We start from the raw sequence: 25,958 nt of genomic DNA, 5'->3' as shown, positions 1-25,958 counted from the left end.
AAAAGGGACAAAGATTGAACCTGTAATGGCCTGAATATTTTTTAAACATTTTTTTAACAACATTTAACAATATTTTTTGGTATGGATGGAGTAGACACTTAGGCTGGATGTGAGGCTACATGTACTTACATCTATGACATATATGCTATTGCTAACATATGTTTTGTAGGTACAGTGTCTAGAAAAGTTCAAGTGTCTAGGTTCAAACTTATGAAGACTTTTTATGGTTTTGGGATGTGCAAGAAGATACTTTAGTTGATGTTTGTGCAAAGCTTGGGGCACAATGATTTTGCCAAGTACATGCTCCTGTATCAATATATTTTGTTGATCTTGGAACAACATTCCTGTCCATAAAAATAGTCCTAACCCTAACCCTAACCCTAACCCTAACCCTAAACCTACAATCAGAGGGAAATGATAATAACATTGATCTAAAAGCATGGTTGTAAGCCTAAACTTGACACAACTGCAAACTTCAAATCTAATTGGTCGAATGCTGTTCCAGGATCAACAAAGATGTTAAGCCAAGAAAATGTTGTATGTAGCCTACTCGGTGTAACCTTGCTTATCTTGCTAGCAGTGTCATCTAACTTCTAGAGCAGACCTGGACAAACTTCCACTGGGGCCTCAAGATGACTTAAAATTATGACAAAACTAAATCCACCAATGAGAAAAGATATTTCTCATTATTTGGCTATTTTTATAACAAATGTACAGGATTTGTTGTGGAGAATATAAGGGGACATTGAAGTCAAAAAGGTTGCGATTCACTGTTCCTAGGTGTGTCAAAGTGACCCCACAAAGGGTAATATTTTAAACTCCCTTAAAATATTTAAATATGTAAAATATTATATTATGTTAAATGTAGGCTATATGTATAATATTATATTATATTAAATGTTTATATATATATATATATATATATATATATATAAACAATATTTTATTCTAAATAAACCTTAAATTTTTCTTACATTTCTGGCTAAATATAATTGACATTTATACAACTGTCATCTTTAGGTTATAAACAATCTTTATTAAAGATTAAAAAATTATAATACTAATTGACACTATAATTGATGAAATACAATTAAATGAAGATGACAAATCAGCAGAACCTGCTATGAGAAAATATTATTTTGATATGTTTTCTTGAATACTTTTTCAAAGCCCTGCATTCATGACAAAATGTTCCCACTTTTTTGCTGATTAGAGATAAGATCCATTATGTTTAAATATAATATTTACTGCATTTGTAGTTGTCTGTGAAGAAAAAAAAAATCTAACTGACGATTTTCCAGTTCACGGCCCTTTAAATTTAAACGTTGCCGGAAAGCGCGAAAAAGGCGCTCAAAACCAAAACGTCAGAGGATTGTCAGGAGGACGGAGGACGGAGACCGGTACTGCAAAAAGTCAAGGTAAGACGTAATCCATAAATGTTTATTTTTGTTAGCGATTGCTTCGTTATATCAAGTTGGAGTCTGCATGTTGTGTTATATAGAGTCGATGGAATAATTTATATTCGAAGTTACATTATTTTGGCAGTTCAACTCTAAGCTAGATCTATTATGGTTGTCACGAATGAAACAAGTATCGATTGCTCGGCGCGCCATTAACGTTACATTTAGATTTGCTCATGTTATCACTCTCCCAACCTTTAGTCAGTTCTGCACGGTTAAAGTATTTTAAAACTCGTGTCTTATTTTGGCACAACAATGAAAAAAAATAATACTAATAATATAGTGTAATTTGACATTCATACATTGGACATAATACTGCACTAGTTGTATTACTTTGTGACAGCAATGTTTCATTAACCCTAGGAATAATGCACAAATAAATAAAAAAAACTACATGCTTTTTCTTACAATAAAAGCTTGATTACAAAGTAACAATAATAGATGTTTTGGGTTCAGGTAGACTATTTAAAAGTTGGGTCAGGTATTAGGCTATTCCTCTATGTATTTCACATTTTTATTATACCCTAGTAGTTATAAAATTAACATTAGTTGGCCTGCTTTATGTTTTGAGTCAGGATGTTTTCACCTTAATAACATGTGTCAATGTGATTTGCTACAGAAAACTGCGGGTGGGAATAAAATAGCCTACAGTTTAAAACACATCTAGTGGGTTTGCTGCCAAAAAGCCCCCTTTTGTTTTGTTTCATCTGACCATAGAATCTGGTCCCTTTTGAAGTTCCAGTCGTGTCCGACAACTGAATATGCTGGAGTTTAATTTTAGCGGAGCGAGGAGGATTTTTCTTGAAACCCTCCCAAACAACATGTGGAGATGTAGGTTTTTTTTTTTTTTTTTAGGCTTTCTGACCCCAAGACTCCAGTAATCTCTGCAATTCTCCATCTGTGATCCTTGGAGAGTCTTTGGCCACTCAAACTCTCCTCCTCACCGTCCATTAAGACAGTATAGACACACGTCCTCTTCCAGGCAGATTCGTAACATCATTAGTTGATTATAACTTCTTAATTATTGCCCTGATGGTCAAAATGGGGATTTTAAATTCTTTAGCTATTGTCTTACAGCCACTTTCTATTTTGTGATGTTCAACAATCTTTTGCTGAACATCAGAACTATATTCTTTGGTTTTACTCATTGTGATGGATGATTCAGGGAATTTGGCCTTTGTGTTTCCTCATATTTAAACTCCTGTGAAACAAGAAGTCATAGCTGGACAATTTCATGTTCCTAGTCACCCTGGTGTGCTAAAAAAAGATAAATATTAATGGGAATATACTTCTGAGATATTTTACTCGTAAACAAAATCTAGAGGTGTCAATAATTGTGGCCAATGTGTATTGGAGATAAACATTTATTTCATAATGTGATTTCCATTTTTTGACGCAGTCCGATCTTCCTAGCAGGCATCAAACTTGTTCCTTTTGGGCATCTGGAAGCAAAGAGTGTCCTTGGCCATGGCCAAAATGTTCTTTACATTGGCGCTGGCTAACTATGCATTAACTATGCGCTAATGCTTGTGTTACCTAATTGGGTCCTAAGATTTTAAAAGTTGTGTAGTCCATCCTTGCATTTACAATGTTATATTTTTTTAGGAACTGTCAGAAACAACAGACTGACAGCTGCGGCCACCGATCAAGAGATCGAATCATTTATTAAAAAATGGCTTCATCTTGCAAGTGACCGAGACAGAGGGAGAAGAGAAAGAGAAACGGAGGAGGGTCCAAGACACCAGTAAGTCAGTTACATTGCGTTTTTGCTAGATGTGTATACCATGGTCTGTCTGAATACTTTATTCTGATTGGCTGCAAGGTGTAGCCTAGCCATTTGTAACACTTTACAAGTTTAACTACTTTAGTTAACATGTGGCATGAACAATTCTTCTTCAGTATTTATTAGGGGTGGAACGGTACATGTATTCGTATTGAACCGAAACGGTACGGCGTCACAGTTCGGTGCATGAATATACACGGAGAATACACGGTATAAAAATAAATAAAACTTGCGTGCAAATTAATTAATGTAAAGCGGGACTACTGTTAAATACGCATGTTCTTTTGGGACACCTAATCTGTAGCTCCGCCTTAGCTCTGAAGCTCTGTGTCTATAATGAACAGGCTGCGATGTCAAGATTGCAATGCTGGAATATGTTGTGTGCGTGCGTGTGTGAGAGAGAGATCGAGGCGCGGGCGCGATCGAACAGTGGAAACATAAAAACATACTCCATCATTTTGTTCATACAGGACATCATTCAAACTGCAAAGTGTTTACTTATATTTGTGTACACTTGCAATAAAACACAACATTGTGCTTTTGTCAAACTGTTAACTCTTGTCAAACTGTAACCTACAACTGTCACCCAACCAAAATCTCTCTCTCTCTCTCTCTCTCTCTCTCTCTCTCTCACACACACACACACACACACACACACACACACACACACACACACACACACACACACACACACACACACACATTGTTTAAAAGCAAAAAATATTTATCCAACCCCATTTAAAAACAGTCTGTGGGTGCCATCTTTTGGACATTCATCATATTGCATTGGTTTTCATTTCTTGTCCTAAAAATAAACAGAGCACTAATTTGTTTGTTTTTTTAAGTTACACATTCTACATTGATTAAAAAGAAAATCAAATGTGTTTTTAATGGTAGTATTATTTTATACAGAAATAAATTATGTATAATTAACATGAGAATAAAGTTAGAAATTAAAATTTTAAGGAAAACAAATATATTGATCTGAAATGTAGCAAATTTATTTTAAATTCATTCAGGTACAATTACAAAACATATCTCAAGGTCTTTTTGTATTTTTATTAATTTAATTAATAAACTAATTATATAAAACTATTGTCAATGCACTACAAATAAACTGGTTCTATGCCTTTACTTTATTAATAAAACTTTTTAAAAAAATACAAGGCTTAAAGGAGAACTCCAGTCAATTTCTCAATCCCATTGAGCAAATTTTTTTGTAAATTTGGAGTGCTGTCAGTACAGAGAACAATGACAAAAATCGGTGTTGCCTACACCGTGTTATCCTCTTTAAAATTTGCACCCTGTTGGGGCAAATTTTAAACCTGCTTTTAGCCTCTTAACATCCTTGATGTGTCATTACAAGTGCACCAGCCATGTGAGTGATTTTATTCAGAGTGAACAAGGTGAATCTGACTGCAGTAGATGTGAAAGATATGAATAAAAGTGATGTTAATTCAGCCAGCGCTCATACCTGTATTTACTTCCTGTTTTCGGTCTAAGTCCACATTAGTCGATTGTCGAGTTCACGCGCGTGATCATAGGTAACTAAGAAACAGTGGAGAACTCGTCAATCGACTACTGTGGACTTCGACCGAAAACAGGAAGTAAATAAATGTGCGCTGGCTGAATTAACATCACTTTTATTCATATCTTTCACATCTACTGCTGTCAGATTCACCGTGTTCACTCTGAAAGAATCACACACAGTAGAGGCTAAAAGCAGGTTTAAAACTTGCCCCATTTTGGTCAACAGGGTGCAAGTTTTAAAAAGAGGATAACACGGTGTAGGCAACACCGATTTTTGTCGTTGTTCTCTGTACTGACAGCACTCCAAATTTACAAAAAAATGAGCTCAATGTTAAAATTGACCGGAGTTCTCCTTTAAAGGGATACTCCACCGTTTTTTCATATTAAACTATGTTATTCCCTTAACTAAGACGAGTTGATACATACCTCTCTCGTCTCAGTGCGTGCACTAAATCGCTCTGTCTTGTGGCGAAACTTTGGTAGCACTTAGCTTAGCCCAGTTCATTCAATATGGGCCAAGCAGAGAAGCTACCAAACACCTCCACGTTTTCCCTATTTAAATACAGTTACTCGCGTAGTGTAACTCGACCTAGGACGGTGACACAAAACAAAACGTTGTGCTTTTCTAAGCGTGTAAAATGGATAACTATATTGTATGGTGGAATACCATAGCAAGTGCTTGGAAGCACTTCGACTTGGCGCAGTAATATCTTCACTCGTGAAAAATCCTCTCACCGGCCCCCACTCCCTCTAGTGAAGATATTACTGCGCCAAGTCGAAGTGCTTCCAAGCACTTGCTATGGTATTCCGCCATACAATATAGTTGGGTGAATGACGGATAAGGATTTAAAATGTGAAGAAAATTAAAACTGGCAAAAAATTAAAATTGTAGGACTTTCTATACTTATTAGAGTGTTGTGTATGTAATGCAATGATATTTACACATTTCAAGAATGTAATCAACCATTTTTTTGGTGAATCAGATCTTTTTCCCCATGAAAATGTCATTCCTGGGTAACGAAATGAATTTTTAATTTAACTACATTTCTACCATTGTTGGCATATACAAATGTACTGATCTCTATATTTGGAGCTCAACAAACAATTAGTGCTCGGAAAACTACATTTTAATCACAATTAATATAATCAATTTGGGATTTCATATAGACATGGGCTCATTTTTGGCAGCTGCTAACTCAAAATTAAGAACCAAATAAAAAAAAAACCTGGAAAATGTTTAAAAATGTTTTCCAATAAAGTAAATAAGACTTGTTTTATCATTAACTCAACAAAAAACTGAATTGTGTAATCTAACACACAAATATGGGTTAAATTAATTGCCAGTGTCATTGTTAGCCGGAATGACATACTGTTAGCCGGAAGGACATTCTGCAATATTTTTCAGGATTACCATAAAAACCATCATCAGTATCCTTTTTCTTTCCAACACTCAAACTTGAAACAAAGTAAGAGACACTGACAAGTTTTTAATGATTTAAAATGATTTGTAAAATTTATAGTAAATCTGTAAAATTATAATGCTTAATAAACAATGGCCAAGGGTATAGTCCAACACATTATACAGCTAAAACATTTAGGGCCCTATTTTAACGATCTGAAACGCAAGTATCAAACGCGAAACGCAAGTAACTTTGTGGGCGGATCTAGCGGATCCTGACGCAAATCTAAAATGGGTTGGTCTGAAGTAGCTTCATTATTCATAGGTGTGGTTTGGGTATAACGTGAATTAAACCAATCAGAGCATCATCTCACATTCCCTTTAAGAGCAGGTGTGCTTGTTCCATGGCGGATTGCTATTATAACGCCGGATTTGCCAGACGCACTGCAGGAGCGGTTCACAGCTGAGGAGACCGACGTTCTCGTCAGGGCCGTAAAAGAGACATTGTATGGGGATGGAGAAACCCACCCAAATTAGCTTCGGTTAAACAGGCGTATAATAATTTGGGTAAATGTGTAAGCTAGATTTATGCCTATTTTTTCACATCTTCATGGACACCACAATGATTTCCCTCGTGTGGAATATTTTTCCTTGTAATAATGTATGGTTTGCAAAAATGGGAACTGCTGCTTCTGTGTAGATGAGAGAATCAAAGTGTATGCGCGTTGTGCTCACGCTACATTATGGCCAAGTATGCGCCCTTAAATAGCATCTGAATAACGTGCCACTGACTTTAGACAAGGTTTTTCCTGGTCAGTGCAGGAATTGTTTTCTGTAACTGCAAAATAGCACCAGGGAACGTTTGCACCGGAACACACCTCCTCTTTTCGCTGAACCGCCCCCGGGAGCGCAAGTTTATTCCCTAATTTACAGAAGTGCGTCTGTGGAGGGAAAAGTCCGCTGTGCGCAGGTGCAAAATAGGAATGATACATGTGTCGGTGTACAAAGTCAATTGCGCTGGGTGCAAGATAGGGCCCTTAGGCTTATTGCAAATAAGTCAAGTCAAGTCACCTTCATTTATATAGCGCTTTAAACAATTTAGATTGTTTCAAAGCAGCTTTACAGAGATAATAGGAAATTAAAGTAACAGAGATTGTTTTGGCTTTACAGCAGCTCTAGAATAAAGTTATTGTCCAGCTAAAGTTAGTTTTGATTGATTCACTTCCGTCGCAAAGATCATTAGTTATTAACTTAAGGGCCGCTAACACGACACCGTTCTAACAGAAAACCCTAAAGTTCTTTCTGCGCAAACTTGAAAAAAAAAACGCGAACCTGATGGCCTGCACATGCGTATTACGTGTTTAGATTATAGGAATGTTTATAGGAGTGTGAACCTATTTCGATTAATATTTCAAGTTTGCTTGTTACTGATACATTATCACTCCACTGAGTCATCACTATAATACCTTGCTCTCTTTTGTCCAAGATACTCAGCCCTAGTTTCTGCATCTGCGTTTATCCTGGCTCTGAACCGTCTCTGCCTCTCTTTATTAGACAGAGGCATCTGGCAGGACAGAATTGACCTTAAAACACCAGAAGCTATACTAAAGCTTTAATAAAATGTTGATAATTAAAAAATTTGATTACATTATTCATAATTTGACCATTAACATCACAAAATTTAATTCAATGATAAAGACCCATGTGACTCATTGAATCATATGAAATCAAGTTGAATGACAGCAAAAATATGGCAAAAAAACATACGATTATGTAAATAATGTTAATTTTAATAATATAACTATAATAACCATGCCTAAAAGTTTACAAATGTTAATTAAAAACTAGATTTTTATGCATATGTCATTCTGGATAACGGATGACATGTCCTGGCTAACAGAGGTTTTTTGTTATCCAAGAATGACATGTTGTTATCCAAGAATGACAAAACAAATATTTTTCTTTATAATCAGGCACTAACTTAACCACCTATGGAAAACTACAATTTAGCTATCATCGCTTAAGGTAATCTTTTAGATCAAATAGATAGTTTTTTAATATAAAAACATTATAAATGGTTTATCAGTGTTATCCAAAAGGACACATGATATTGCTACAAAGTGCACCAGTGACTGAAAAGGTCAAAATATCAACATTTTAAGAGACGCTTCCTGACCTTTGCACATGTTCTGGTGTTCCTTCAGGGTCTTCTTTTTGATACAATATTATGTCACATGACATACCAAAATGCATTATGGTGTAAAATGGTCATTGATGTCTGTTATCCAGGAATGACATTAGAGAAATCACAATTTGGGGACAAAAGTCTTTCTGTCATAAAAATTAAAATAAGCTTAATATTACCACTATATTTGTAGGTATCGTTGAAAACATCAATACAATTATGCCCAAGGAGATTTTAAATACTTTTATTTATATTTTTTACATTTTTGTCGTATTTTTGTATTCAGATTTTAAGCCGGGACAGTTACCCGGAATGACATTTTAGGACTTTTGAGCTCAATAGTTCCTTAAAGATTAATTATTTATAATAAATTCTCACATGAGTAATTAAAGAGGGGGAAGTTGAGTCACTTATGAAGTGCATTTAAAAATGTATACATTTTTAATATTATGAATATGCTTTGGACACCAGAATTGACACGCCACGTCATTGACCCAGTTATCCATTTTACACGCTTAGAAAAGCGCAACGTTTTGTTTTGTGTCACCGTCCTAGGTCGAGTTACACTACGCGAGTAACTGTATTTAAATAGGGAAAACGTGAAGGTGTTTGGTAGCTTGTCTGCTTGGCCCATATTGAATGAACTGGGCTAAGCTAAGTGCTACCAAAGTTTCGCCGCGAGACAGAGCGATTTAGTGCACACACTGAGACGAGAGAGGTATGTATCTTAGTTAAGGGAATAACATAGTTTAATATGAAAAAACGGTGGAGTATCCCTTTAAGACATTTATTTTCCTTTGGTGGTACAGCCTACAGACATGCACAAGAAAAAAAAAATGCCTTCTACATTTTTGTTTTGCTTTTCCCTCCATTGTACAGAACTCGTACCGAACCGTGATGTCCGAACCGAGGCATGAACCGAACCATGACTTCTGTGTACCGTTTCACCCCTAGTATTTATTAATCGTAATTAATGCTAATTGTGATGCTTACTAATGCATTACTAAAATCAAAAGTTCTATTTGTTAACATTAGTTAATGCACTGTGAACTAACATGATCAAACAATGATTGACTGTAACTTTAAGAAAGCTTAATAAATAATGTAGTTAATGTTAGTTAGTTAATACATTAACTAATGTTAACAAATAAGACCTTACAGTGTTACCAAACCGTTTAATGCACTGGTAGTTCCAGTCCATTTATTCACCATTCAGTATTAATGTGCTGCTTTGATTAAAGCACAGAGACAGCTGTTTTTAAAGTTTTTAAAACTTGCAGCTTCACTATTAGTAAATAGACGGTGTATAGACGCAGGTAATTCCTGAACGCATCTCTCACTACAGTGCCTGCTTTTTTTGTTTTGTATTTATTTATTTTATTTTTTTATTATATTTTGTTTAGGGCTTTTTTATTTAATTTGGCTTCTAAGTAGTTGTGTGTGTGTTTGTTTTGTACTTCAACACTATTGTATTATCAGCGTTCTGTTACTGATTCAACAGTTTTTTTTTTTTTTTCATTTGTGTATCCAATAAAGGCTTGCAAGATTGCCATGATGCAGATGGGCCCAGTCAAGGAGGTCAAATTCTATAATTTTGGATGGTTCCATTTGCCAAGGTTTTGTAGCGTGTTAACTTCTGTGTTGTCTGTTTGTTTTTTTGGATGACCAAGGCTACTGGAAACATGTTTTGTTTTTATTTAGTTTTTACTATGCTTTCTATGCATATATTTTGTGTTTGTTTATTGTTTGTTTTTTTTTTGGTTTGTTTTTTTGTGTAGATTGCTTTCCAGTTTTGAAAATGTAAACTTGCAGTGGGTTGTTCTTTGGCAATATTAATAAATGATGCAAATGTTTTCAGAAATGTGTTTGAATCATCTGTTGTAACTTATCTTAACATAAAGAGGGGCCATTTTTACATTTCTCTTTTCTGTATGTTGGATATTGTTGATGCAGAGTTCACTTAGTGTCAGTGATATTCAGTCACTGAGTTTCCCAAAGTTTAAATGGCACAGCATGCACACACAAAAACACACATTTAAGGCTTATTTAGTTCATTCTTGGCTAATATGTGGCTGAACAAATGGCCTGCTTGTGGCCCAGATCTGGTAAACAGGAGTGGACCACCCAAGTGCCATCATTTCAGGTATACATACAAGGTGTCGAATCTGGGCCCGAATTAAAATGAACTGTGGCTCCAAAGTTGCTGTGGCCCAGATCCGGCCCACACTTGACACTTTCATCTGGCCCACATACCGCGTGGAATGATGGCACTTGGGCGGTCCGCTCCTGTTTGCCGGATATGGGCCACAATTAAGCCATAGCAACGCCGCATATCAGCCGTAAACAAAACAAATGAAGCAGAACTGGCCCATATCTGGCCCAGACACCAAAGTTGCTGTGGCCCAGATCCGGCCCACACTTGACACTTTCATCTGGCCCACATACCGTGTGGAATGATGGCACTTGGGCGGTCCGCTCCTGTTTGCCAGATATGGGCCACAATTAAGCCATAGCAATGCCGCATGTCAGCCGTAAACAAAACAAATGAAGCAGAACTGGCCCATATCTGGCCCAGACACCAAAGTTGCTGTGGCCCAGATCCGGCCCACACTTGACACTTTCATCTGGCCCACATACCGCGTGGAATGATGGCACTTGGGCGGTCCGCTCCTGTTTGCCAGATATGGGCCACAATTAAGCCATAGCAATGCCGCATGTCAGCCGTAAACAAAACAAATGAAGCAGAACTGGCCCATATCTGGCCCAGACACCAAAGTTGCTGTGGCCCAGATCCGGCCCACACTTGAAACTTTCATCTGGCCCACATACCGCTTGGAATGATGGCACTTGGGCGGTCCGCTCCTGTTTGCCGGATATGGGCCACAATTAAGCCATAGCAATGCCGCATGTCAGCCGTAAACAAAACAAATGAAGCAGAACTGGCCCATATCTGGCCCAGACACCAAAGTTGCTGTGGCCCAGATCCGGCCCACACTTGACACTTTCATCTGGCCCACATACCGCATGGAATGATGGCACTTGGGCGGTCCGCTCCTGTTTGCCGGATATGGGCCACAATTAAGCCATAGCAATGCCGCATGTCAGCCGTAAACAAAACAAATGAAGCAGAACTGGCCCATATCTGGCCCAGACACCAAAGTTGCTGTGGCCCAGATCCGGCCCACACTTGACACTTTCATCTGGCCCACATACCGTGTGGAATGATGGCTCTTGGGCGGTCCGCTCCTGTTTGCCGGATATGGGCCACAGTCAAGTGTGGGCCTGATGTGGGCCAATTCGGCTTCATTTGTTTTGTTTACGGCTGACATGCGGCATTGTTATGGCTTAATTGTGGCCCACATCTGGCAAACAGGAGCGGACCGCCCAAGTGCCATCATTCCGCGCGGTATGTGGGCCAGATGAAAGTGTCAAGTGTGGGCCGGATCTGGGCCACAGCAACTTTGGTGTCTGGGCCAGATATGGGCCAGTTCTGCTTCATTTGTTTTGTTTACGGCTGACATGCGGCAGTGCTATGGCTTAATTGTGGCCCACATCTGGCAAACAGGAGCGGACCGCCCAAGTGCCATCATTCCACACGGTATGTGGGCCAGATGAAAGTGTCAAGTGTGGGCCGGATCTGGGCCACAGCAACTTTGGTGTCTGGGCCAGATATGGGCCAGTTCTGCTTCATTTGTTTTGTTTACGGCTGACATGCGGCATTGTTATGGCTTAATTGTGGCCCACATCTGGCAAACAGGAGCGGACCGCCCAAGTGCCATCATTCCGCGCGGTATGTGGGCCAGATGAAAGTGTCAAGTGTGGGCCAGATCTGGGCCACACCAATTTTGCTATCTGGGTTCTATCTCCACTTTTGGTCAAAATTGAGTTTTTGACATAATCTGATCCATTAGGTGTTTAATAATGCCTGTGTGGTTTTATTTTTGTAAAAAAAATATTCTGTTAGTAGTTCTTAATAATATAAAAAGGTTCCATCTCTCCATTGCCAGCTGGGATGTAAAAACTTTGATGCTCAATATCTCGGGAACTACCCTAAACGTTTAGAACCTTATAATTCTAAGCTCACGATCTCTGCATCCCCCTTAGTGGGGCCCCTCTCTCGTTACGCTCGTTATGCTTTTACCTTTTTCAAACTGGTGCAGCGCTTACTCGCGGTAGGTAGAAAATGCATGATTTGATTTGTTAAACATAAAAAGGACTTATCCGTCTGGCATGGCAGCTCGCTCTAACTTTAGGCTAGATAAATGCATATCCAAAGTGTTTGAGCGGAGTGTGCAGCGCGCACTGCATGGCAGGCGTCGGCGCGAACACTTGCATTTTCCTATCATCAGTGGAAACAACTTGAAATACTCAATCTTTTCTGGTCATATACAGAAAAGAATAATGCATCAGTCGCAAGTAGCTACTTTTATTTTTTGTAAAACTCACAATAACAAGAAAACGTTGTGTTTTTGTAAAATAAAATAAAACAAACAGGGCTTTCATGGTCTCCGTGGCGTGAACTGGAGCGCGTCTCAAAAAATGAACTGAAACACAGTGTATATAGCCTCACAGACATGATGAATATTTCTATAGGCCTATAAAGCTTGAAATGTCCACTTTTAAACGAAAAAATTCGAATCGAAAGCAAATACCGGCTGATAAGGCTGATATGATATGAAAGGTGGATTTCTCTCTAAAGGCGCATCCACTTTACAGCGAAGATATAGATATGCTTGCAGCCGACACTGATTTAGATATATATATATTTTTTTATTATTAAACAATAAAAATGCCTAGTGTTTTTTTTTTTTTTTTTTTCAGACATATTATTATTAGCCTGCTTTTGCCGGTGCTTTGCGGCAAGATTTATGCATGCGCTTGAGCGCGGAATAGGCCATATGCCTCCATGCACATTGCACTCAGTATTTAAGCAGAAATTAATATTAACGTGAGATTAGTCGACTAATTGCTTAAATAAATGACTACTAGTCGACTAGAAAAATTCTAGTCTTGAAACTTGGTTGTGGTTTTAAACTGTTTTTGTTTTGTTTTTGTTTTGGAGTAACCGTCTTCTATACGCGTGACTTTTATATTACGCAATGCTTTTCACTCGCCTCTAGATGTCCCTCTCAACAGCGCAGCAATACAGTAAAATTATTTATTTGATTTATTTACTAGTTAATACTTTGCAACTGCAAAAAAATAATCACATTATTCCTCAATATTTAAGACAATTTTACTGAAAATAAAATTACAATTAAAATAATTATTTGAAAAGAATAGACACAGTAAATTTGACAGGGCCCCCTGCTGGCCCAGTGCCCTGGGCAAGTGCCCAGTAGGCCCGTGCGTTAATCCGTGCCTGTGTGCAGGAGTAATACTTTATTAAGAGCATCTGACACTTTTGACATTATCTCTCCATCATATGAAGAAATAAATGTTTGCTTAAAGGAATTCTTCTACAATATACAAAAGTATGTGTATATGTGTGTGTGTGTAGCTTACATAGCTAGTGGACCTGTCACAAAGCATTAAAAATATGCAGGAAGTAACAATAAAAATGTATAAATGCTGTGCTGTACACATGAACTGGTTCATTAAAAAATATATAGGCAATAACTCTCTGTGGGATATCCCAAACAACCCAGACATCACCCACATGATTATAGTAAAACAGGGCTCTCAAGTGTCACGCATTGAGCGTGAGTCACTAATTTCGGTGTTTTGTCACACACCCCCGCCACACATTGTATTTCTAACGCGGAAAAACTATTTATAATATATTTAATAATATGTCTCTGGCCGCGCCGCTCTCACTGTGGAACCGGCAGGAGTCAAGCGCGTCTCCCCTGGAGTTATTAGTCCAGCCTGCCACTTATCAGCCAATCAAAAAAAGAAAGGGGCTACACAATAGCCAAACAGAAAATAGCACTATTGTATCTGGGTAAGATTTAACGCAACAACCAATGAAAAAAAAAAGCATATCCTGGAATTGTTCACGTGATTCTGCCCGAAAGTTTCGAGGAAATCACTCCCAGCATCACTTTGAGCACAGACAGAGTAAGTCATGATCTCCTGTTTTAATGTTACAACAAATTCACAACTTGTTTGACATAAACAGTGACAACTTGACTGCTGTTAGAGAATGTTTCCCAGATAATTAGCATCAGTTTTTCATGAGAGTCTTACAGCCTGTTCACTGACAACACCTGCTCAGAACAAGAAGTCATAGTCATATTTTCGTTATCACACGATGACTGACATATTGTCAGATTATAAACATCTCTCTCTCCAAATAGGCTTAACAATTTTATTAGCAGCACTAAATAAATTAAAGTGTATTGCATAATCGATGTTTTAAAACCTTGTTGTAAACATGTCAACTTGTTTTGCATATAGGTTGCAGCTGGGTGGGTTAAGCAAGCCCACTGCAAAAAGATTATAAAAAGTATTGATTGTGTGTGTGTGTGTGTGTGTGTGTGTGTGTGTGTGAGCTTTCAAGTACACCGGTAAATGTGAATTTTGGCCATGACTTGAAATGGGAGTGCCTACCTTTAGCAGGTCTTAAAACGAGCCTCTCGTTACAGTCGAGCCAGCAGTAGCACGGGAACAAAATCCTGTCACCTTCTGGAGTGTTGATCAAGATCTTATCACAGAACCACTGGTTGTAAAGAAGACCCATAAACGGCTTGGAGTAGAGCTTGACAGCTATGAGCTCTCCCAGGGACGCTTTACAGTTAATCTTAAACTCTCGCTCCTGCACAGACAGATGTACAATGGCGTGTTAGGGTCTTTGTAGGTAAATAAAATAATAATAATAATATGCAATTGGGGGAGGGAAAATTCAGCAAAGAAACTCTGAGATATTCTGAGATTATAAAATAACAAGTTTGCATTAAAAAAAAAAAAAATTGCACCAAAAAAAGAAGAATATTATATGATTATAAAGTGAAAGAATTGCAAGTAAAAAACTCTGAAAAATATTGTCACGGAACCACATTTCTTTATATTGCAAGGATGTAGCCTACCTCATCACACCACAGACGGCCCGTAAACTAAGATCCCACAGGCACATGTTAGTGAGGACGTGCAACTAGTGTGAAACACTGAAGTGTTCCTGGTTCCAGGTATGGAACCACATTGCTTCACTTTGCATTCGACCTGAACCTGATCCACAGCCCGCGTCACAAGCCTCATCCAGAGAGCACGCAGGGGCAGCGTTCTTTCTGAACCAATTTCCTGATAGCTGAGGCTGAGGCAAGCTGTGAATAGAAGAAACAGCCTACCTAATTAATCTATTGACACTGTTTTGCTTTGGATATGCATGATAACCCGCTATGAATTTAATGTAATAGCTAGTCTTTATTACTGGCCAAGCATGTTTGACAGCCATATGTTCCATAGTTGCACTTCCTCACTAACGTGTGCATGTGGGGAACATGTTTATGGTGGACTGGTGTGATGAGGCACAGCCTTGTGAAGTGATGTGGTACCCTCACACTATTTTTCCAAGTTTTTTGTGAGTTTTTTTCTCGCAAATTTGTGGCTTTATAATATTCTAGTTTCAGTTCCGAGTTTTTTCCTGGAATGTTACGACTATACATAATATTAGAACTAGTGCAACTAGTATGAAGCATATGGCTGTCAAACATGCCTGGCCAATAAAAGACTGTCTTTTAGGCCTAAATTAAATTGATAGCGATTATTATGAACATCCAAGGCAAAACAGTGTTAGATTGATTGGGCTATAGGCTGTTTCTTCCTTTCACAGCTTGCCTCAGCCACAGAGAGATTGGGTCAAAGCTGTTGGCCCTGGTGCTCTCTGGATGATGCCTCGTGACGCGGGCTGAGGAGCAGGTTCAGTCTGAGTGCAAAGTGAAGCAATGTGGTTATTTTTTCATGGATATTCTGAGTTTTTTTTTTACGTACAATGTCCCTAATACGCCGTCGTACATATGGGACGATAATTTTAAGGTAAATATATATATATTTTTTTTCATTACTTCATTCAACTTTTATTCTCACTCTTTCTAATGTCTTCCATTAAATGTAGTGTTGACTGATGGTTTTTAGTCAAAAACTCCCTAATGTTGGTTTAATTGGGTGCACTCACCGATCCTTGCCAAAACGCCTGAATGCGATTTAGGTTCTGTTCCTCGCTCTCAGCCTCAGTGCCACGCAGCTGGATGTAGATACGGCTAGTGGTGCCCGCCAAAAGCCCCTTTCCTGTGTACGCCGTTACTGTGTAGATCACCATGGCTGTTCTGCAAAGTAATGGACAATGATTTTTAAGAGAAAATCCAAACATGATGAGACCACCAAAGAACATCACCAAGTCCAGAGAGGGAGAGAGAGTGTGTAAGTGAAAGAGAGAGAGAGATTCTCACCTTTTTCTGTAAGAGAGCTCACAATGTTACTGCTGTAAGAATTGCAACAACTGTTGTAACTAGATTGATTGTAAAGAGAGAGCAGTCTATGTCATGGAAATTACCACAGAAATGAAATACATTTTAATTGAACACTCTTTAGCAAAGATCTTTAAAATTTTATTACCAGGTTTTTGCCAAAACAAGGACCTTGTTGCTTTCAAAATGACCTGAACAAGAAGAGGTCAAGAGCAGAAGTCTCCAAGCATTTTATAACTTTCTTGTAAAGTATTCATTTTCGTCACTGTCATGACACCCAATCTAAAAATGCATTCCTTCCTTTGTACAAATAAGGAAAGTCTTTAAACTTAAGTTTATGATTGGTTGCAATGTTTCATGATTCATTTAATCATGATTTCATTTAATCTTTGAATTTGCCTCCGGTCATGTCTTGCAATATCATTGCAAAATGATACTGAGCAACTTGGTTTGTCTTTGGCAGAGTCATCTTACAAGCACACATTCTGAGGGGGGAGGCATATTCATACCTACCTTAGTTTAGTTTAGTTTTTTATAAAGCACATTTCTACAGCCAATGACCATGGCTAGTCACTCATCTGTGTATGCTGTGCAGATGCACTGCGTTTAAAAAAAAATGGCTTCAATATTCTCAAGAAAAGGAGTTTTCCCATAGCCTTACGCAATACGAGAGACCTCTCGAAAGGCAACTAGTTTTCACCACAGCACTAACTTGATTTGCAAAAACACCCCAAAAAAACTTAACAACATCAGTTTTGCTCTCATTTAAGTGGAGAAAATTCATAGCCATCAAGCATTTTACATCATCGAGACACTTAACAGTGTTGGCACAGATCTTATCAAGTGGTTGTAATGGAACATACAGTGAGGAAAATAAGTATTTGAACACCCTGCTATTTTGCAAGTTCTCCCACTTGGAAATCATGGAGGGGTCTGAAATTGTCATCGTAGGTGCATGTCCACTGTGAGAGGCATAATCAATTTATTTGTATGATACAGCTGCAAATAAGTATTTGAACACCTGAGAAAATCAATGTTAATATTTGGTACAGTAGCCTTTGTTTGCAATTACAGAGGTCAAACGTTTCCTGTAGTTTTTCACCAAGTTTGCACACACCACTGCATGAAAAGTGGGATTTGTTATTTGATTGTCGTGGAAGTTCAGGTTTACGACTGCACACGGCAATTTGCAGGCAACACCGAAAAATGGCGTGAATTGTCGGAAATTGACGTGGACCTTGCTTGGCAGTTGTCCCCCCATGACCCCCCTCCCCCTAATTCTAGGGGAGGCTTTAACATGTAAATGAAAATGCTAAGAGCTATACAAATGCAAATCAGGGCAGGGGGAGTTTTACCCCAGGTGACATTTTTCTAAAAGGTATTTACTTCATTCTGAGAAAATCTCTGGTATAAATAGATCAGGCTCAGTATAGCCTAATTATAGACTCTTAAATTTTTAGCTTAAATTAATATATTTAATGAAAGTATGCTAGATTAGTTACTGTGTGTCATTAGCAATGGCCACGTTATGTAAAAAGATAAACAAAACAATTTATTTCAACAATTAATTTGAATCAGGCTTTGCCACAAAGGTAAAATGTGCATTCCATGCAAACAGCATCACAATCTCCTAGAGCTCAACCACTGTGCATAATACAACTGTTCACGAACAGAAGATTGTATTTGACTCATGCTGCTTACACATACGCAATGACAATTATGCCTACTGTACATTTAGAGTTACAACTACGATTAGAGTTGTTTGCATAAAATGCACCGTGAACATTCACATATTTGCCCTGTGATAGGCTACAATTTATCTCCATAAATACTATTTTCTCAATTCTGCGCATATATTTTTACTTACATCAATTGCCTGATCAATATCATCACATATTTTATATTTACATTTTTAACTGTAGGTACCACGAACAATTTAATATAGGTAAGTTTGTGTATATTTTACATGCAGTACAATACTGTATGTGCTGCTTATAAACACCAGGCAGATAATGATTTATGATCTTTACTCATCTCACTTGAACAAAATAAATGCAGTAATAGAAAGCATAGAAACGCACAGGTGAAATACACTGAAAATTATATGCATTTAAACATTTGGTTGGGTTGAAGTCATCCCTCCGGATCTCCTGCATCCACTCAGCCCGTACCGCAGCGGCAACGGGGAATGCATGAAAGCTGACTTCTTTATTGTAATAACGTGACGAAAACGGTACATAACGGCACACAACGATTAAGTGCTGAGGCTGTCACCCTCTGAAAGGCAAGTCACCTCTCTTGAATCCTAAAAACACTCATTGTGAAAAAATATCTCTGTGGTAATGGAACTCGGTCGCTGTTGTCTCTCGCTGTCAGATCACCGGAAGTGTTCACCGGAAGTAAGTAACGTTACTGGCCCACACACTCAAGTTCGAACGTCAACGGTCGTCGTGCACAGAGCGAATTGTAGGCGCTACGAATCGGAGCAAGGGTAAGATTTAAAGAATATGCTTTCATTCTCCTGTATAAGGAAATAGATCTGTTAATAGATACCGATCTTAACCATACATTTTGTTTTCACAGACTAACCTCACCTCATATTTGCTCGGAGCTATGTCTGCAAGTCCAGATTTACATGATGCTGATAATGACGACAGTGTAAGTAACTTTTTTATTATTGTGGCCAAGTAGCAGTAGTGTATACCTCGTTTCTATTTGGCATTAAAAATGTTTGTGGCCCCTTTAAGAAATCCCTTTCTTCTCGCGATACTATTTACTTGTGCTGGATGCGTGCGCGCGACCAGAGAAGCCATTTTTCATTGTTCAGGAGAGCTCCATGTGGTTGTTCGTGCATTGATCGGATTTACTGTGTTATACGATCTTCTTTCTTGGTAAATATTACTCCAATATCTTTAATATGCACAAATAAGTTGTGAAGCAGAGTTAAAAGAACATTTGATGTGTACATTTGTTTATAGATTTATTTGGAGCGCGTGTGGATGAACCTCGTGGTGATCGGTAAAGGATTGGGTAGCTTATGTAACTTAGGCTACGTTTCATGATTTATGGGGTAAAATACTGATGCCATGTTTATTTGATAAATCTGTTAATGAGTTTAATCTATATTCTGTGATTGTACAGTATAACTGTATGGTTTAATGCATATTTCTGGTTCTGCATGATTAGTATGTGAAACGTGGGTTGTGGCTGTGTTAATGTGCCTTTATTTCTCTTGTAAGTTACCTCAGCCACTGCCGTATTCCAGTTTGTGTTATCGTATTTAATTATAACATATTTTGGTTTGTAGAAATCGATTTAAATCTGGGCATTGATCCACTGGTTAAACTTGAGTGAGTTTTTGTGACATTTGATTATATGTCATCTTCAAATTTACTGTAAACTGTTTCTACAATTTCTTGTTTTTTTGTTTAACTAGTGAAATCTAATTTTCCCTTGTGAAATCTCTTCGAACAAGGCAAACTTTTTTCTTAATTAGACTTTTATCTGTGTAATTGTGCTCCCATTGACCACTGTCACTTGTTTTAAAGTCCCTGTAAAGGCAATTCTAAAAAAAAATTCTAAACACATTATAAATGTTTGAAATGTATTGCTAAAACATATTACAAAGACTGTGAACTGTGAAGTACTGAATTGTGGAGTTAGACCGTTAAACAGTTTTTCACCATTGCTGCGTTCCGGATTTTTTGGGCGGGGCTAAAACGGGGGCTCGATGACGCACTGGAGCCCCTGAGCTCCTGGACACGCCCCTACTTGATGACGCACTGAAGCCCCTGAGCTCCTGGACACGCCCCTACTTGATGACGCACTGAAGCCCCTGAGCTCCTGGACACGCCCCTACTTGATGACGCACTGGAACCCCTGAGCTCCTGGACACGCCCCTACTTGATGACGCACTGGAGCCCCTGAGCTCCTGGACACGCCCCTACTTGATGACGCACTGAAGCCCCTGAGCTCCTGGACACGCCCCTACTTGATGACGCACTGGAGCCCCTGAGCTCCTGGACACGCCCCTACTTGATGACGCACTGGAGCCCCTGAGCTCCTGGACACGCCCCTACTTGATGACGCACTGGAACCCCTGACGCTGCCCCTCCCCTAACAATATAGCACATTCACATCAGTTTTCCGATCGCGAGTCACTGTCAGTACTATTAGTTACTACAGCCTACAGTTTGCTAGCTAGCTATGCCTTCGTCACGGAAATGCGTACTACCTGGATGCGATCATGTACAAAACAGATCGGTGTCCTTATTTAAATTTCCGAAAAACGATCACAGAAGCGGTGGATTAATTTTGTGAAGAGCCACCTTGATGGAGAGCTGAGGATCACCGCCAAAACCCGCCTCTGTAGTGATCATTTTACACGGGATAGTTTTATAAAGTTTCATCGGAGACAACTGGGATTCACAGATAATCCGCTGTTACTGGTGAATGGGGCCGAACCGATTATCTCCCGCCTCGGCCTTCATCCTCCCGTCGCGCCGACAACTGGTGCCATCGTCGGCAGTGCGAGCCCACCAATGAGTGTAAGTTGCCTTGTGTGCTTATGTTATAATTATAGTAGGTAGTCCAGGCTCGAACATGTATGGCTTTGTAAAACCTAGGAGCATCCATTCCGGCTGTAGCGGTGACAGAGTTGAGTGTGGCGAGTGGGCGTGGTTTCAGCGCAGCCAGTGGACACGCCCCCAGCGTTTGAGAGCAGAGACTACTGCTCATTTTTTCAAGATTTTGATAGCTTATTTTATGTACTTGCCGGCTTTTTTTATCATTCAAATTTGGCTGGGTGGCTAATAACACATTTTTATGTGGTGTGACAAACTCAGAACACATACTTAATTTTGACTTTACAGGGACTTTAAACAGCAGTCAGAATAAAACCCCAATTTCAAAAAGCATAGTTTGTTTCCAGTGTGTATTTCTTCAATTTAACCCGGTTGCATTTTTTCTCTTTTATTGTTTAATTTTACTGTGTCTTATGTTGTTCTTATTAATATCACTCTCATTTAATTGTTTTCCAGAGCCTTTAAGACATATTACGAGACAGTGCGCAGGAGCTTCAGGTACAAACAACCAGATCTTGCATTGCAGGCCGAAGCTGTGGAGAATTCAGCTTGGAGTCGAGCGAGAAGAAAGACGGTAAGATTTATTAGATTAGATCCGTTTTTTGGTCAATGTGATTATTTTTCAGGTACATTAATAGATGTGTGTTGTCCATACGCAGTGCATTGCGCAGTACTGATTGTGTTTATTGGTTTTTACAGCTGCTAGAAGCGAGACAGAGGCTACGTTCACACTGCAGGGCTTAATGCTCAATTCCGATTTTTTTTAAAAATTCGTTTTTTTTGCAAGGCCGTTCACATTTCCAATTAAATGCGACCTTTTGTGATCTCCTGTGTGAACGTGAAATGACCCAGAAGTGACCCGCATGCGCAGAAGAGTACGGTCAACGACGTCACTTGTTGTTTGCGGAAGTACTGTAACTAAACTTGAACTAACTGTGATTCTCTCTCACACACACACACACATGAGCGCGCGCAGCGACCGTTACACAAGAGCCAGTCAGCAGCCGCTGACCTATCTAATATCAGATTCAGCACAAATAAGTTAACATAACGTATATACACTGCTCAAAAAAATTAAAGGAACACTTTGAAAACACATCAGATCTCAATGGGGAAAAATATCATGCTGGATATCTATACTAATATGGACTGGGTAATGTGTTATGAACGAAAGGATGCCACATCGTTTGATGGAAATGAAAATGATCAACCTACAGAGGATTGAATTCAAAGACACCCCGGAAATCTGAGTGAAAAAATGATGCAGCAGGCTTGTCCATTTTGCTGAAATTTCATTGCAGCAACTCAAAATGGTACTCAGTAGTTTGTATGGCCCCCACGTGCTTGTATGCATGCCTGACAACGTCGGGTCATACTCCTAATGAGACGACGGATGGTGTCCTGGGGTATTTCCTCCCAGATCTGGACCAGCGCATCACTGAGCTCCTGGACAGTCTGAGGTGCAACCAGGTGATGTCAGATGGACCGAAACACAATGTCCCAGAGGTGTTCTATTGGATGTAGGTCAGGTGAGCGTGGTGGCCCTTCAATGGTATCATTCCTTCATCCTCCAGGAACTGCCTGCATGCTCTCGCCACATGAGGCCGGGCATTGTTGTGCACCAGGAGGAACCCAGGACCCACTGCACCAGCATAGGGTCTGACAATGGATCCAAGGATTTCATCCCGATACCTAATGGCAGTCAGTGTGCCATTGTCTAGCCTGCAGAGGTCTGTGCGTCCCTCCATGGATATGCCTCCCCAGACCATCACTGACCCACCACCAAACCGGTCATGCTGAACGATGTTACAGGCAGCATAACATTCTCCACGGCTTCTCCAGACCCTTTCCTGTCTGTCACGTGCTCAGGGTGAACCTGCTCTCATTTGTGAAAACCACAGGGCACCAGTGGCGGACCTGCCAATTCTGGTGTTCAATGGGAAATGCCAATCGAGCTCCCTGGTGCTGGGCAGTGAGCACAGGGCCCACTAGAGGACGTCGGGCCCTCAGGCCACCCTCATGAAGTCTGTTTCTGATTGTTTGGTCAGAGACATTCACACCAGTGGCCTGCTGGAGGTCATTTTGTAGGGCTCTGGCAGTGCTCATCATGTTCCTCCTCGCACAAAGGAGCAGATACCGGTCCTGCTGATGGGTTAAGGACCTTCTACGGCCCTGTCCAGCTCTCCTAGAGTAGCTGTCTGTCTTCCTGGAATCTCCTCCATGCTCTTGAGACTGTGCTGGGAGACACAGCAAACCTTCTGGCAATGGCACGTATTGATGAGCCATCCTGAAGGAGCTGGACTGCCTGCTCAACCTCTGTAGGGTCCAGGTATCGCCTCATGCTACCAGTAGTGACACTGACCCTAGCCAAATGCAAAACTGGTAAAAAACAGTCCGAAAAGATGAGTAGGGAAAAAAATGTCAGTGGCCTCCATCTGTAAAACCATCCCTGTTTTGGGGGTTGTCTCACTGTTGCCCATCTAGTGCACCTGCTGTTAATGTCATTAACACTGAAACTGATTACCAACCCCCTCTGTTACTTAACTGACCAGATCAATATCCCAGGAGTTTAACTGACTTGATGCTATTCTCTGATTAAAAAGTGTTCCCTTTATTTTTTTGAGCAGTGTATAATGGCCGTGGGCTTTTTTTATTTATTTTTATTATTAACGGGCTCGTCGAGGTCGACCCGTTCGGCAGATTTACCTCAGCTCGACGAATATGCAGTCCGTTTTCAAACCGACGACTACTTCAATGCAGAATTATGACGTTTTTCGCGTATCAATGACGTGCAGGTCGGATATATGCGACCTGGCCGTTCAGACTGAAGTCGCATTTCAAAAGATCGGATATGTATCGGATTTGGGACCACATACCCAAGTGGCCTGGGTCGCATTTGAAAAGATCGGATCTGTGTCGTTCAGACTGTCATGAAAAGATCAGATACAGGTCGCATAGGGGCAAAAAAATCGGAATTGGGTCGTTTCAGCCTGCAGTGTGAACGTAGCCAGAGTGTGCTAGCTGAGGATGAGGTGGGCCTTCGGAAGTGCGCTACCATAGACCTGATGTCTGATGAGGAAGACGGCATCGTCGGCGGGGTGTCTGGATGGATTGTGCGACCTCCGTCCTTTCACAGCCAGGAGCTCACCGAGCTCTGTGCCACGCTGCAGTCGAGATTAGAGGCGATTCCAAACTACAGGGCAACGCACCACAGACGTCTGCAAAATGGACCGAATTCAGACAGAATGCCGCTAGTTACCTACAGCTCCGAAGCGGAAAACAGACACTTCACGGTGCTGTAGGATTTTGGGCTTCTCGTGAGCTTCCCATTTGTTGTGTGGGCAAATCTCATATGCTTTTTACATGTATGATATAGTTGTGTGTTTGTGTTAATAAAGCTCTTTCTTTGAATAAACAGCATGTCCCTGGCAAATTTTCCTTTCCTCAATAAATTCATGTCCTTGATGGTAATAATAGTGTAGTCCATAGGATAACAATGACATGAATATACAACATAATATCATATATTACACAAATAATTGTATATTTATATATAATTAGTAATTTTATATTTATATATAATTATTATCATTTTGGGGTGGGGTTTAAATTTATAATGACCCAGGGTGACCAATAGTAACAGATCTGCCAACCAATCACGAGTGATTTTTCTTGTTTAAATGTAGTGGTTTCAACCAATACTGAGTGAGGAAATTCAAGCCATTCTCTGGCAAGGCGCAGGCGCTGCTATTCATATGCTAATTAGAGCCATTATCACCTCCGCGAGCTCTGCACATACGTCATGGTTCGTTTCCGTCAATTTGTGGCACAGACGAACGCGACGTTCACAGGCTGTAAATTGTCATTATCTGCCGAAAATTATGGAGATTTCCGGTCGTTTACGGGGACGAAAATCCCACTTTTCATGCAGTGCACTGCAGGAGGGATTTTGGCCCACTCCTCCACACAGATCTTCTCTAGATCAGTCAGGTTTCTGGGCTGTCGCTGAGAAACACGGAGTTTGAGCTCCCTCCAAAGATTCTCTATTGGGTTTAGGTCTGGAGACTGGCTAGGCCACGCCAGAACCTTGATATGCTTCTTACAGAGCCACTCCTTGGTTATCCTGGCTGTGTGCTTCGGGTCATTGTCATGTTGGAAGACCCAGCCTCGACCCATCTTCAATGCTCTAACTGAGGGAAGGAGGTTGTTCCCCAAAATCTCGCAATACATGGCCCCGGTCGTCCTCTCCTTAATACAGTGCAGTCGCCCTGTCCCATGTGCAGAAAAACACCCCCAAAGCATGATGCTACCACCCCCATGCTTCACAGTAGGGATGGTGTTCTTGGGATGGTACTCATCATTCTTCTTCCTCCAAACACGTTTAGTGGAATTATGACCAAAAAGTTCTATTTTGGTCTCATCTGACCACATGACTTTCTCCCATGACTCCTCTGGATCATCCAAATGGTCATTGGCAAACTTAAGACGGGCCTTGACATGTGCTGGTTTAAGCAGGGGAACCTTCCGTGCCATGCATGATTTCAAACCATGACGTCTTAGTGTATTACCAACAGTAACCTTGGAAACGGTGGTCCCAGCTCTTTTCAGGTTAT

The 25,958-nt window shown here is 39.9% G+C and overlaps 2 protein-coding genes across 5 annotated transcripts in view; one reads left to right on the top strand and one right to left on the bottom strand.

Moving 5' to 3' along the window:
• Positions 1 to 17,017, bottom strand: part of LOC311297504 (hydroperoxide isomerase ALOXE3-like) — a 52,482-nt gene extending 35,465 nt beyond the window's left edge. Inside the window, exons 1-4 of one of the 2 annotated variants that reach the window (XM_084419824.1) lie at positions 16,911 to 17,017; positions 16,745 to 16,776; positions 16,471 to 16,621; positions 14,910 to 15,114 (exon numbers count right to left, since the gene is read on the bottom strand). In XM_084419824.1, coding sequence (XP_084275950.1) covers positions 14,910 to 15,114; positions 16,471 to 16,614 — 349 coding nt within the window. In that variant the 5' untranslated portion in view covers positions 16,615 to 16,621; positions 16,745 to 16,776; positions 16,911 to 17,017. Of the gene's footprint in view, positions 1 to 14,909; positions 15,115 to 16,470; positions 16,622 to 16,744; positions 16,804 to 16,910 lie in introns of both variants that reach the window. The other variant, XM_084419823.1, reaches the window with a different exon arrangement.
• A 1,319-nt stretch (positions 17,018 to 18,336) lies between these two features.
• On the top strand, positions 18,337 to 24,760 carry LOC311296507 (uncharacterized protein C14orf93-like). Of its 3 annotated transcripts, none has more exons than XM_084418330.1 (5): positions 18,337 to 19,253; positions 19,346 to 19,420; positions 21,802 to 21,919; positions 22,045 to 22,064; positions 24,359 to 24,760. In XM_084418330.1, exons 1-5 carry the CDS (start codon positions 19,105 to 19,107, stop codon positions 24,645 to 24,647), a joined length of 651 nt encoding a protein of 216 aa, XP_084274456.1. In that variant the 5' UTR covers positions 18,337 to 19,104; the 3' UTR covers positions 24,648 to 24,760. The 3 variants fall into 3 exon arrangements, with proteins under 3 accessions (XP_084274456.1, XP_084274457.1, XP_084274458.1); XM_084418331.1 differs by lacking the exons at positions 18,337 to 19,253; positions 19,346 to 19,420 and adding exons at positions 19,448 to 19,653; positions 19,741 to 19,832; XM_084418332.1 differs by lacking the exons at positions 18,337 to 19,253; positions 19,346 to 19,420 and adding an exon at positions 19,683 to 19,832.
• Positions 24,761 to 25,958: the final 1,198 nt, after the last annotated feature.

This window comes from Rutilus rutilus (genome assembly GCF_951802725.1).
Source record: "Rutilus rutilus genome assembly, chromosome: 9".
Taxonomy (NCBI): domain Eukaryota; kingdom Metazoa; phylum Chordata; class Actinopteri; order Cypriniformes; family Leuciscidae; genus Rutilus; species Rutilus rutilus.
Note: the sequence above shows the minus strand (reverse complement) of the source record. Positions and strands in the feature narration are given on the sequence as shown.